Below are 15,660 nucleotides of genomic sequence, written 5' to 3'. Positions count from 1 at the left end.
CTATAGTATGGCAAAAACGTCCAAAAATGGTATGTCTCAAAAACAGTTTAAAATAGTTGGAAATCACATCAAAGAGCGTGCCGACACACGCCATAGCATAGAAAGTTGCAAAAACGGACAAAAACACCATGAAATGGGGTGTCAAAAAAATGACCCAAGAAGCAAGGCTATAGTATGGCAAATACGTCCAAAAATGGCATGTCTCAAAAACAGCTTAAAATAGTTTGAAATCACATTAAAGAGCATGCCGAGAGACGCCATAGCACAGAAAATTGCAAAAACGGACAAAAACACCATAATTTGGTATGTCGAAAAAATGACCCAAGAACCAAGGCTATAGTATGGCAAAAACGTCCAAAAATGACATGTCCCAAAAACAGCTTAAACCAGTTAAGAACAATTTTAAAGAGCGTGCCAAGACACGCCATAGCATAGAAAGTTGCAAAAACGGACAAAAACACCATAATTTGGTATGTCGAAAAAATGACCAAAGAAGCAAGGCTATAGTATGGCAAAAACGTTCAAAAATGGCATGTCTCAAAAACAGCTTAAAATAGTTGGAAATCACATTAAAGAGCGTGCCAAGACACGCCATAGCATAGAACGTTGCAACAACAGACAAAAACACCATAATTTGGTATGTCGAAAATATGACCCAAGAAGCAAGGCTATAGTATGGCAAAAACGTCAAAAAACAGCATGTCCCAAAAACAGCTTAAAATAGTTTAAAACCACATTAAAGAGCGTGCCGAGACACACCATAGCATAGAAAGTTGCAAAAACGGACAAAAACACCATAATTTGGAATGTCGAAAAAATGACCCAAGAAGCAAGGCTATAGTATGGCAAAAACGTTCAAAAATGGCATGTCCCAAAAACAGCTTAAAATAGTTTAAAACCACATTAAAGAGCGTGCCGAGACACACCATAGCATAGAAAGTTGCAAAAACGATTAAAAACAACATAATTTGGCATGTCAAAAAAATGACCCAAGAAGCAAGGCTATAGTATGGCAAAAACGTCCAAAAATGGCATGTCTCAAAAACAGCTTAAAATAGTTTAGAATAGCATTAAATAGCATGCCGAGACACGCCATTGCATAGAAAGTTGCAAAAATGGACAAAAACACCATAATTTGGTATGTCAAAAAAATGACCCAAGAAGCAAGGCTATAGTATGGCAAAACGTCAAAAAATGGCATGTCCCAAAAACAGCTTAAAATACTTTAAAACCACATTAAAGAGCGTTCCGAGACACACCATAGCATAGAAAGTTGCAAAAACGATTAAAAACAACATAATTTGGCATGTCAAAAAAATGACCCAAGAACCAAGGCTATAGTATGGCAAAAACGTCCAAAAATGACATGTCCCAAAAACAGCTTAAACCATTTAAGAACAATTTTAAAGAGCGTGCCAAGGCACGCCATAGCATAGAAAGTTGCAACAACAGACAAAAACACCATAATTTGGAATGTTGAAAAAATGACCCAAGAAGGAAGGCTATAGTATAGCAAAAACGTCCAAAAATGGTATGTCCCAAAAACAGCTTAAAATACTTTAAAACCACATTAAAGAGCGTGCCGAGACACACCATAGCATAGAAAGTTGCAAAAACGATTAAAAACACCATAATTTGGCATGTCAAAAAAATGACCCAAGAAGCAAGGCTATAGTATGGCAAAAACGTCCAAAAATGGCATGTCCCAAAAACAGCTTAAAATAGTTTAAAACCACATTAAAGAGCGTGCGAGACACACCATAGCATAGAAAGTTGCAAAACAGACAAAAACACCATAATTTGGTATGTCGAAAAAAATGACCCAAGAACCAAGGCTATAGTATGGCAAAAACGTCCAAAAATGACATGTCCCAAAAACAGCTTAAACCATTTAAGAACAATTTTAAAGAGCGTGCCAAGGCACGCCATAGCATAGAAAGTTGCAAAAACGGACAAAAACACCATAATTTGGAATGTCGAAAAAATGACCCAAGAAGCAAGGCTATAGTATAGCAAAAACGTCCAAAAATGGCATGTCCCAAAAACATCTGAAAACAGTTTAGAATAGCATTAAATAGCATGCCGAGACACGCCATAGCATAGAAAGTTGCAAAAACGGACAAAAACACCATGAAATGGGGTGTCAAAAAAATGACAAAAGAAGCAAGGCTATAGTATGGCAAAAACGTCCAAAAATGACATGTCCCAAAAACAGCTTAAACCAGTTAAGAACAATTTTAAAGAGCGTGCCAAGACACACCATAGCATAGAAAGTTGCAAAAACAGACAAAAACACCATAATTTTGTATGTCGAAAATATGACCCAAGAAGCAAGACTATAGTATGGCAAAACATCAAAAAAATGGCATGTCTCAAAAACAGCTTAAAATAGTTTAAAACCACATTAAAGAGCGTGCCGAGACACACCATAGCATAGAAAGTTGCAAAAATGATTAAAAACACCATAATTTGGCATGTCAAAAAAATGACCCAAGAACCAAGGCTATAGTATGGCAAAAACGTCCAAAAATGGCATGTCCCAAAAACAGCTTAAAATAGTTTGAAACCACATTAAAGAGCGTGCCGAGACACACCATAGCATAGAAAGTTGCAAAAATGGACAAAAACACCATAATTTGGTATGTCGAAAAAATGACCCAAGAACCAAGGCTATAGTATGGCAAATACGTCCAAAAATGGCATGTCTCAAAAACAGCTTAAAATAGTTTGAAATCACATTAAAGAGCATGCCGAGAGACGCCATAGCACAGAAAATTGCAAAAACGGACAAAAACACCATAATTTGGTATGTCGAAAAAATGACCCAAGAACCAAGGCTATAGTATGGCAAAAACGTCCAAAAATGACATGTCCCAAAAACAGCTTAAACCAGTTAAGAACAATTTTAAAGAGCGTGCCAAGACACGCCATAGCATAGAAAGTTGCAAAAACGGACAAAAACACCATAATTTGGAGTGTCGAAAAAATGACCAAAGAAGCAAGGCTATAGTATGGCAAAAACGTTCAAAAATGGCATGTCTCAAAAACAGCTTAAAATAGTTGGAAATCACATTAAAGAGCGTGCCAAGACACGCCATAGCATAGAACGTTGCAACAACAGACAAAAACACCATAATTTGGTATGTCGAAAATATGACCCAAGAAGCAAGGCTATAGTATGGCAAAAACGTCAAAAAACGGCATGTCCCAAAAACAGCTTAAAATAGTTTAAAACCACATTAAAGAGCGTGCCGAGACACACCATAGCATAGAAAGTTGCAAAAACGGACAAAAACACCATAATTTGGAATGTCGAAAAAATGACCAAAGAAGCAAGGCTATAGTATGGCAAAAACGTTCAAAAATGGCATGTCCCAAAAACAGCTTAAAATAGTTTAAAACCACATTAAAGAGCGTGCCGAGACACACCATAGCATAGAAAGTTGCAAAAATGATTAAAAACACCATAATTTGGCATGTCAAAAAAATGACCCAAGAACCAAGGCTATAGTATGGCAAAAACGTCCAAAAATGGCATGTCCCAAAAACAGCTTAAAATAGTTTGAAACCACATTAAAGAGCGTGCCGAGACACACCATAGCATAGAAAGTTGCAAAAATGGACAAAAACACCATAATTTGGTATGTCGAAAAAATGACCCAAGAAGCAAGGCTATAGTATGGCAAAAACGTCCAAAAATGGCATGTCTCAAAAACAGCTTAAAATAGTTGGAAATCACATTAAAGAGCGTGCCAAGACACGCCATAGCATAGAACGTTGCAACAACAGACAAAAACACCATAATTTGGTATGTCGAAAATATGACCCAAGAAGCAAGGCTATAGTATGGCAAAAACGTCAAAAAACAGCATGTCCCAAAAACAGCTTAAAATAGTTTAAAACCACATTAAAGAGCGTGCCGAGACACACCATAGCATAGAAAGTTGCAAAAATGATTAAAAACACCATAATTTGGCATGTCAAAAAAATGACCCAAGAACCAAGGCTATAGTATGGCAAAAACGTCCAAAAATGGCATGTCCCAAAAACAGCTTAAAATAGTTTGAAACCACATTAAAGAGCGTGCCGAGACACACCATAGCATAGAAAGTTGCAAAAATGGACAAAAACACCATAATTTGGCATGTCAAAAAAATGACCCAAGAAGCAAGGCTATAGTATGGCAAATACGTCCAAAAATGGCATGTCTCAAAAACAGCTTAAAATAGTTTGAAATCACATTAAAGAGCATGCCGAGACACACCATAGCACAGAAAATTGCAAAAACGGACAAAAACACCATAATTTGGTATGTCGAAAAAATGACCCAAGAACCAAGGCTATAGTATGGCAAAAACGTCCAAAAATGACATGTCCCAAAAACAGCTTAAACCAGTTAAGAACAATTTTAAAGAGCGTGCCAAGACACGCCATAGCATAGAAAGTTGCAAAAACGGACAAAAACACCATAATTTGGAGTGTCGAAAAAATGACCAAAGAAGCAAGGCTATAGTATGGCAAAAACGTTCAAAAATGGCATGTCTCAAAAACAGCTTAAAATAGTTGGAAATCACATTAAAGAGCGTGCCAAGACACGCCATAGCATAGAACGTTGCAACAACAGACAAAAACACCATAATTTGGTATGTCGAAAATATGACCCAAGAAGCAAGGCTATAGTATGGCAAAAACGTCAAAAAACGGCATGTCCCAAAAACAGCTTAAAATAGTTTAAAACCACATTAAAGAGCGTGCCGAGACACACCATAGCATAGAAAGTTGCAAAAACGGACAAAAACACCATAATTTGGAATGTCGAAAAAATGACCAAAGAAGCAAGGCTATAGTATGGCAAAAACGTTCAAAAATGGCATGTCCCAAAAACAGCTTAAAATAGTTTAAAACCACATTAAAGAGCGTGCCGAGACACACCATAGCATAGAAAGTTGCAAAAACGATTAAAAACAACATAATTTGGCATGTCAAAAAAATGACCCAAGAAGCAAGGCTATAGTATGGCAAAAACGTCCAAAAATGGCATGTCTCAAAAACAGCTTAAAATAGTTTAGAATAGCATTAAATAGCATGCCAAGACACGCCATTGCATAGAAAGTTGCAAAAATGGACAAAAACACCATAATTTGGTATGTCGAAAAAATGACCCAAGAAGCAAGGCTATAGTATGGCAAAACGTCAAAAAATGGCATGTCCCAAAAACAGCTTAAAATAGTTTAAAACCACATTAAAGAAGCGTTCGAGACACACCATAGCATAGAAAGTTGCAAAAACGATTAAAAACAACATAATTTGGCATGTCAAAAAAATGACCCAAGAACCAAGGCTATAGTATGGCAAAAACGTCCAAAAATGACATGTCCCAAAAACAGCTTAAACCATTTAAGAACAATTTTAAAGAGCGTGCCAAGGCACGCCATAGCATAGAAAGTTGCAACAACAGACAAAAACACCATAATTTGGAATGTTGAAAAAATGACCCAAGAAGGAAGGCTATAGTATAGCAAAAACGTCCAAAAATGGTATGTCCCAAAAACAGCTTAAAATACTTTAAAACCACATTAAAGAGCGTGCCGAGACACACCATAGCATAGAAAGTTGCAAAAACAATCAAAAACAACATAATTTGGCATGTCAAAAAAATGACCCAAGAAGCAAGGCTATAGTATGGCAAAAACGTCCAAAAATGGCATGTCCCAAAAACAGCTTAAAATAGTTTAAAACCACATTAAAGAGCGTGCCGAGACACACCATAGCATAGAAAGTTGCAAAAACAGACAAAAACACCATAATTTGGTATGTCGAAAAAATGACCCAAGAACCAAGGCTATAGTATGGCAAAAACGTCCAAAAATGACATGTCCCAAAAACAGCTTAAACCATTTAAGAACAATTTTAAAGAGCGTGCCAAGGCACGCCATAGCATAGAAAGTTGCAAAAACGGACAAAAACACCATAATTTGGAATGTCGAAAAAATGACCCAAGAAGCAAGGCTATAGTATAGCAAAAACGTCCAAAAATGGCATGTCCCAAAAACATCTGAAAACAGTTTAGAATAGCATTAAATAGCATGCCGAGACACGCCATAGCATAGAAAGTTGCAAAAACGGACAAAAACACCATGAAATGGGGTGTCAAAAAAATGACCAAAGAAGCAAGGCTATAGTATGGCAAAAACGTCCAAAAATGACATGTCCCAAAAACAGCTTAAACCAGTTAAGGACAATTTTAAAGAGCGTGCCGAGACACACCATAGCATAGAAAGTTGCAAAAACAGACAAAAACACCATAATTTTGTATGTCGAAAATATGACCCAAGAAGCAAGACTATAGTATGGCAAAACATCAAAAAAATGGCATGTCTCAAAAACAGCTTAAAATAGTTTAAAACCACATTAAAGAGCGTGCCGAGACACACCATAGCATAGAAAGTTGCAAAAATGATTAAAAACACCATAATTTGGCATGTCAAAAAAATGACCCAAGAACCAAGGCTATAGTATGGCAAAAACGTCCAAAAATGGCATGTCCCAAAAACAGCTTAAAATAGTTTGAAACCACATTAAAGAGCGTGCCGAGACACACCATAGCATAGAAAGTTGCAAAAATGGACAAAAACACCATAATTTGGTATGTCGAAAAAATGACCCAAGAACCAAGGCTATAGTATGGCAAATACGTCCAAAAATGGCATGTCTCAAAAACAGCTTAAAATAGTTTGAAATCACATTAAAGAGCATGCCGAGAGACGCCATAGCACAGAAAATTGCAAAAACGGACAAAAACACCATAATTTGGTATGTCGAAAAAATGACCCAAGAACCAAGGCTATAGTATGGCAAAAACGTCCAAAAATGACATGTCCCAAAAACAGCTTAAACCAGTTAAGAACAATTTTAAAGAGCGTGCCAAGACACGCCATAGCATAGAAAGTTGCAAAAACGGACAAAAACACCATAATTTGGAGTGTCGAAAAAATGACCAAAGAAGCAAGGCTATAGTATGGCAAAAACGTTCAAAAATGGCATGTCTCAAAAACAGCTTAAAATAGTTGGAAATCACATTAAAGAGCGTGCCAAGACACGCCATAGCATAGAACGTTGCAACAACAGACAAAAACACCATAATTTGGTATGTCGAAAATATGACCCAAGAAGCAAGGCTATAGTATGGCAAAAACGTCAAAAAACGGCATGTCCCAAAAACAGCTTAAAATAGTTTAAAACCACATTAAAGAGCGTGCCGAGACACACCATAGCATAGAAAGTTGCAAAAACGGACAAAAACACCATAATTTGGAATGTCGAAAAAATGACCAAAGAAGCAAGGCTATAGTATGGCAAAAACGTTCAAAAATGGCATGTCCCAAAAACAGCTTAAAATAGTTTAAAACCACATTAAAGAGCGTGCCGAGACACACCATAGCATAGAAAGTTGCAAAAACGATTAAAAACACCATAATTTGGCATGTCAAAAAAATGACCCAAGAAGCAAGGCTATAGTATGGCAAACACGTCCAAAAATGGCATGTCCCAAAAACAGCTTAAAATAGTTTAAAACCACATTAAAGAGCGTGCCGAGACACACCATAGCATAGAAAGTTGCAAAAACGATTAAAAACACCATAATTTGGCATGTCAAAAAAATGACCCAAGAAGCAAGGCTATAGTATGGCAAAAACGTCCAAAAATGGCATGTCCCAAAAACAGCTTAAAATAGTTTAAAACCACATTAAAGAGCGTGCCGAGACACACCATAGCATAGAATGTTGCAACAACACACAAACACACCATAATTTGGCATGTCAAAAAAATGACCCAAGAAGCAAGGCTATAGTATGGCAAAAACGTCCAAAAATGGCATGTCCCAAAAACAGCTTAAAATAGTTTAAAACCACATTAAAGAGCGTGCCGAGACACGCCATTGCATAGAAAGTTGCAAAAATGGACAAAAACACCATAATTTGGTATGTCGAAAAAATGACCCAAGAAGCAAGGCTATAGTATGGCAAAACGTCAAAAAATGGCATGTCCCAAAAATAGCTTAAAATACTTTAAAACCACATTAAAGAGCGTTCCGAGACACACCATAGCATAGAAAGTTGCAAAAACGATTAAAAACAACATAATTTGGCATGTCAAAAAAATGACCCAAGAAGCAAGGCTATAGTATGGCAAAAACGTCCAAAAATGGCATGTCTCAAAAACAGCTTAAAATAGGTGGAAATCACATTAAAGAGCGTGCCAAGACACGCCATAGCATAGAACGTTGCAACAACAGACAAAAACAACATAATTTGGCATGTCAAAAAAATGACCCAAGAAGCAAGGCTATAGTATGGCAAAAACATCCAAAAATGGCATGTCCCAAAAAATGCTTGAAATTGTTGGAAATCACATTAAAGAGTGTGCCGAGACACGCCATAGCATAGAAAGTTGCAAAAACGGACAAAAACACCATAATTTGGTATGTCGAAAAAATGACCCAAGAACCAAGGCTATAGTATGGCAAATATGTCCAAAAATGGCATGTCTCAAAAACAGCTTAAAATAGTTTGAAATCACATTAAAGAGCATGCCGAGAGACGCCATAGCACAGAAAATTGCAAAAACGGACAAAAACACCATAATTTGGTATGTCGAAAAAATGACCCAAGAACCAAGGCTATAGTATGGCAAAAACGTCCAAAAATGACATGTCCCAAAAACAGCTTAAACCAGTTAAGAACAATTTTAAAGAGCGTGCCAAGACACGCCATAGCATAGAAAGTTGCAAAAACGGACAAAAACACCATAATTTGGTATGTCGAAAAAATGACCAAAGAAGCAAGGCTATAGTATGGCAAAAACGTTCAAAAATGGCATGTCTCAAAAACAGCTTAAAATAGTTGGAAATCACATTAAAGAGCGTGCCAAGACACGCCATAGCATAGAACGTTGCAACAACAGACAAAAACACCATAATTTGGTATGTCGAAAATATGACCCAAGAAGCAAGGCTATAGTATGGCAAAACGTCAAAAAACGGCATGTCCCAAAAACAGCTTAAAATATTTTAAAACGACATTAAAGAGCGTGCCGAGACACCATAGCATAGAAAGTTGCAAAAACGGACAAAAACACCATAATTTGGAATGTCGAAAAAATGACCAAAGAAGCAAGGCTATAGTATGGCAAAAACGTTCAAAAATGGCATGTCCCAAAAACAGCTTAAAATACTTTAAAACCACATTAAAGAGCGTGCCGAGACACACCATAGCATAGAATGTTGCAAAAACAGACAAAAACACCATAATTTGGTATGTCGAAAAAATGACCCAAGAACCAAGGCTATAGTATGGCAAAAACGTCCAAAAATGACATGTCCCAAAAACAGCTTAAACCATTTAAGAACAATTTTAAAGAGCGTGCCAAGGCACGCCATAGCATAGAAAGTTGCAAAAACGGACAAAAACACCATAATTTGGAATATCGAAAAAATGACCCAAGAAGGAAGGCTATAGTATAGCAAAAACGTCCAAAAATGGCATGTCCCAAAAACAGCTTAAAATACTTTAAAACCACATTAAAGAGCGTGCCGAGACACACCATAGCATAGAAAGTTGCAAAAACGATTAAAAACACCATAATTTGGCATGTCAAAAAAATGACCCAAGAAGCAAGGCTATAGTATGGCAAAAACGTCCAAAAATGGCATGTCCCAAAAACAGCTTAAAATAGTTTAAAACCACATTAAAGAGCGTGCCGAGACACACCATAGCATAGAATGTTGCAAAAACAGACAAAAACACCATAATTTGGTATGTCGAAAAAATGACCCAAGAAGCAAGGCTATAGTATGGCAAAAACGTCCAAAAATGACATGTCCCAAAAACAGCTTAAACCATTTAAGAACAATTTTAAAGAGCGTGCCAAGGCACGCCATAGCATAGAAAGTTGCAAAAACTGACAAAAACACCATAATTTGGTATGTCGAAAAAATGACCCAAGAAGGAAGGCTATAGTATAGCAAAAACGTCCAAAAATGGTATTTCCCAAAAACAGCTTAAAATACTTTAAAACCACATTAAAGAGCGTTCCGAGACACACCATAGCATAGAAAGTTGCAAAAACGATTAAAAACACCATAATTTGGCATGTCAAAAAAATGACCCAAGAAGCAAGGCTATAGTATGGCAAAAACGTCCAAAAATGGCATGTCCCAAAAACAGCTTAAAATACTTTAAAATCACATTAAAGAGCGTGTCGAGACACACCATAGCATAGAAAGTTGCAAAAACGATTAAAAACAACATAATTTGGCATGTCAAAAAAATGACCCAAGAAGCAAGGCTATAGTATGGCAAAAACGTCCAAAAATGGCATGTCTCAAAAACAGCTTAAAATAGGTGGAAATCACATTAAAGAGCGTGCCGAGACACGCCATAGCATAGAACGTTGCAACAACAGACAAAAACAACATAATTTGGCATGTCAAAAAAATGACCCAAGAACCAAGGCTATAGTATGGCAAAAACGTCCAAAAATGGTATGTCTCAAAAACAGTTTAAAATAGTTGGAAATCACATCAAAGAGCGTGCCGACACACGCCATAGCATAGAAAGTTGCAAAAACGGACAAAAACACCATGAAATGGGGTGTCAAAAAAATGACCCAAGAAGCAAGGCTATAGTATGGCAAAAACATCCAAAAATGGCATGTCCCAAAAAATGCTTGAAATTGTTGGAAATCACATTAAAGAGTGTGCCGAGACACGCCATAGCATAGAAAATTGCAAAAACGGACAAAAACACCATAATTTGGTATGTCGAAAATATGACCCAAGAAGCAAGGCTATAGTATGGCAAAAACATCCAAAAATGGCATGTCCCAAAAACAGCTTAAAATACTTTAAAACCACATTAAAGAGCGTGCCGAGACACACCATAGCATAGAGAGTTGCAAAAACGATCAAAATCAACATAATTTGGCATGTCGAAAAAATGACCGAACACGCAAGGCTATAGTATGGCAAAAACATCAAAAAATGACATGTCCCAAAAACAGCTTAAAACACTTGAGAACAGCATTAAAGAGCGTGCCGAGACACGCCATAGCATAGAAAGTTGCAAAAACGGACAAAAACACCATAATTTGGTATGTCGAAAAAATGACCCAAGAAGCAAGGCTATAGTATGGCAAAAACGTCAAAAAATGACATGTCCCAAAAACAGCTTAAAATAGTTGAAAACCACATTAAAGAGCGTGCCGAGACACACCATAGCATAGAAAGTTGCAAAAACGGACAAAAACACCATGAAATGGGGTGTCAAAAAAATGACCCGAGAAGCAAGGCTATAGTATGTCAAAAATTTCTAAACATGACATGTCCCAAAAACAGCTAAAAACAGCATGAAACTGCGTGCAGAGAAATCATAGAATGTCGCAACAATGGGTCAAAACATTGTCAAACAGCTGATTTTTTCCAAGCTGCTCATTCTCCACAAAGGAAATGAACATGTTAACACCTGCACCCTGGCTCATGAGCATGTTTAAAATGTTCGTGAATCAGCAGCAGCAGCCGTTTGAGCAATCACTGACAGGAAACCTCATGCGAGGGGGTGGAATCTCCCCAGCAGCAGGAGAAAGAAGTTCCTACTCCAACATGTCACACCACGGAAGAGTAAGTTTCTGTTTGAACACGCCACCCAAGGCCAGCCAATGAGGAGACGCGCCGTGGACAGAGTCATGAGGAGAAGGACCTCCAGGTGAAAGGTGACCAACAGATCACTGTGTGTGCTTTTTGGGGCTTTTTGTGCTTTTGCCTGAGCTTGCTTAGACTCTGTGTTAGACGTATATTTAACTCCTGTAAAAGGGAGTGAGGTAACTGTTGCTCTTGATTGACACTTTTGACATTTTTATCTTTGAATAAAGCCTGCCTCGAGCAGTTTTAACCTTTTTCTACGATCCCTGGGTGTTTGCCTCTCTATCCTTCTTAGAATGTTGTGGGTGGCTAAAAGAAACCAAAACAAGACAAATAAAAAACAGGTTGCTGGACAGAAGTAAACTTTCAGTTTGCTACGTGGCTTTGGCCAACCATGAGTGAATAAAAACTCACAAAAAAAAAACAAGGAGGGTAAAGTGAAAGTAAACACTGTTGGGAAGCCATTACTCAGAGAAGAAAAACACCCTTGACCTCTCCAGTAAGCCACTCTCTTGCAGGTCTGGGGTGGAGTTCGACTATTTAGAGTGACGGACCAATGTGGAGACACATATACTTAATGAGAAGAGATTCAGCTCCTTGACATCGTTGTTGTTTCAGCATGCCAAATTATGGTGTTGTTGGCCATTTTTGCAGCTTTCTGTGCTATGGTGTGTCTCAGTGGGCTGTTCCAGGCTGTTTCCAGCTGTTTTCGGGACATGTCAAATTTTGACATTTTTTCCCATGCAACAGCCTAGCTTGTAGAATAAATGTCTGTACATACAAGACTACAGTAAGGCAAAAAATGCCAATATTTTATGTCCCGAAAACAGCTGGAAACAGCTTAGAATAGCCTTCCAAGACATGCCGTAGCATAGAAAGTTGCAAAAACACCATAATTTGACATGTCGAAAAAATGACCCAAAAAGCAAAGGTATAGTAAGGCAAAAATGTCAAAAATGTCCCAAAAACAGCTGAAAGTACTCGAAAACTGCATTAAATAGTGTGCCGAGACACGCCATAGCATAGAAAGTTGCAAAAAGGGCCAAAAACACCATTAATTCAATTCTTCAATTCAGAACTTTATTAAAGACTCAGTTCAAACAGAGCTCCATATATATCTATATATATATATATATATATAGATATATATGGAGAGAGAGAGCTACACACACAAATACATAGACATATATATATACATACATACATACATACATATATACATACATACATACATACATATATACATACACGCATACATACATATATACATACATACATGCATACATATATACATACATACATACATGCATACATATATACATACATACATATATACATACATACATACATATATACATACATATATACATACATGCATACATATATACATACATACATACATATATACATACATGCATACATACATATATACATACATGCATACATACATACATGCATGCATACATATATACATGCATACATACATGCATACATACATATATACATACATGCATACATATATACATACATGCATACATACATATATACATACATGCATACATATATACATACATACATACATACATACATACATACATACATACATACATACATACATACATACATATATACATACATACATATATACATACATGCATACATATATACATACATGCATACATATATACATACATACATACATACATACATACATACATATATACATACATACATACATATATACATACATACATACATATATACATACATACATACATACATACATATATACATACATGCATACATACATACATACATACATATATACATACATACATGCATACATGCATACATATATACATACATACATACATGCATACATACATACATACATACATACAACTCAGCTCAGGATTGGCTGGAGCCGAAATAACGCTGTTTTCAGATTTTCCCGCTCTACATACATACCTGTAAATCAGATTTCTGATTACAGCAGAACAAGTCGAAACACCAACACTGGCGAACGTTTGGCTCCACAAGAGCTCCGAGCTTGTGTCAGCAGCAGCCTCGTGCTCTCGTCACGGGCCACGGTCCGTGTCTGCGGCTGCCTGTCCCGGAGCGGCGCCACAGAGGGGCAGTTCACAGAGTTTACAGAGGCTCCCAGAGAGCTTCAAACAGAGCTTTTCACAGGCTGCAGACACAAACTTAACGGACAAGCCAACGCGTTGCCTTCCAGCACTGTCTGAGCGTGTCCCTGTCACCTGACAGATCACTGCTGATGGAGCGGCCCAGGTATTTTAACCCATCACACACCTTAAGAGCTGTACCCGACAGGGGGGTTTCTATTTTGGTTTAGGAGAGGGGCATACAACTTTGTATGGCTGTATTTTTTTGCTTATTTTACATTTTCTTGTCTATTTTAAAAGAAAAGATTTTCAGATTTTTTCCCCAATGATTTATCCATTTTTTTCTTTTATTTTTTCTAGTTATTTTTGGTAATATTTAAGGAAAACATTTTGGAGATTTTATTTTTTTCATTTAACATAAATAAATAAATAAAAATCCGCCCTGGGGTTGGTATTCAGGCTCTCATAATCATTCCTTCAGTTTTAATATGGCTGCTTGGCGCTAATCATTTTAGCAATTTCAAGACGGCCTTTGCTTCGCCGGCCGAAAAAAACCAACCTTCTGCATAAAGCCCGTACCGTGAGGATGTGCTTTTGTCGTCCATCATCTGAACACTGTAGTTTGATCAAAGCAGACCCTCATCAATAACTCCAGCCGTCGCATCACCACAGAGCCCAGGAGACGTGGAGTCGTCTTTTCCTTCATCCTGATGACGTCTTCCTCACATCTTTCCTCGACCTCGTGATGTTTTCTGTGGAGAAGAAGGAAAAGTGGAAATGAAATGAACACTCTCTACCACTCTAAATAGAGAGCGTTTATGGTCCCTACTGTGCAATCAAGTCAATTTTATTTTTAAATTAAGACAAAACATGGTTTGCCTCAGAGGGCTTTACAGCAGGCACCATCCCTCTGCCCTCAGACCCTCACATCACCTGAGGAAAAACTCCAGAAAAAGAACCCCTGTAACGTGAAAAAAGGAAGAAACCTCAGGAAGAGCGGTAGAGGAAGATGAGGGATCTCTCTTCAGGACGGACAGACGAGCAATAGATGTCGTAAATATCCCGGAGGAGGTACTCTCATCACGGTCTTATCAGATCCAGATCAAATCAAACAAAAGCTAGTAACTAAACTAGAACGACGGTCTCAACAGTCTAACCATTGTTTACCGTCCGTCGCTCTGATGGTTTTTCAGCTAACCCCGAAACATATCTGCATTTTAATCCAGATCACATGAAACAAAGCTAGTAAAAGTCTCGAGACTCTCCTCTAGAGGATAGATAGATTGATTCTTTATTGTCTGTCACAAGAAAAAACAAAAATTCATCATTAAAACAAATGAATTTCTGTAACCCGAGATATTTACTGCCTTTTATTCGAGGCCGGATCACGGGGACAACAGGAGGAGCAGAGCCCTCCAAACGTCCTTCTCCCCAGCAACACTTTCCTCCTTCACGGCCTCCCGAACACCCGAGTTTTTGCTTTGGCAACTGCCTCGGCTGCAGACTTTCAGGCCAACCGGTGCAGTCCAGGAAAACACCTCTCTGTTGGGTTTCCACCAGCAGGTGTGTAGGTTGCTGTCTGACGCCCGACAGCTTCCTGCACCCCACTGGTGTCTACCCGCAGTGCCTAAAACAAAGTATTTGTTTTGGTATGCGAGGCTGCTTGCAAAGACAGGCACCGGCGACCTTCGGACCACAGCTTTTAGCAGCCACTTCCACAACGGAGGTACTGGACATGGACCACTCGGATTCCCGGTCCACATCCTCCCCCGGGATGCACGGGATATAGCCCCTCAGGAGGAGTCGATGATGCCGGGGTCAGCACGCTCAGGTCGC

At 38.0% G+C, this 15,660-nt stretch overlaps 1 protein-coding gene across 3 annotated transcripts in view; it reads right to left on the bottom strand.

Annotated features, from left to right (window-relative positions):
- The window catches only part of LOC148186759 (metabotropic glutamate receptor 4-like), a 57,735-nt gene that overhangs the window by 34,053 nt on the left and 8,022 nt on the right, over window positions 1–15,660 (bottom strand). For 2 of the 3 annotated variants that reach the window (XR_015779520.1, XM_088090708.1), the window contains exon 3: window positions 13,613–14,576. Coding sequence is in view for 1 of the 3 variants with exons in the window: in XM_088090708.1 (XP_087946834.1) it covers window positions 14,527–14,576 (50 nt within the window). In the remaining 2 variants the exon portion in view is untranslated. Of the gene's footprint in view, window positions 1–13,612; window positions 14,577–15,660 lie in introns of those variants that run through there. The other variant, XR_015779519.1, reaches the window with a different exon arrangement.

The sequence above is a fragment of the Plectropomus leopardus genome, chromosome 17 (assembly GCF_026936395.1).
Source record: "Plectropomus leopardus strain MGB_pleo_1.0 chromosome 17, ASM2693639v1, whole genome shotgun sequence".
NCBI lineage: Eukaryota > Metazoa > Chordata > Actinopteri > Perciformes > Serranidae > Plectropomus > Plectropomus leopardus.
Note: the sequence above shows the minus strand (reverse complement) of the source record. Positions and strands in the feature narration are given on the sequence as shown.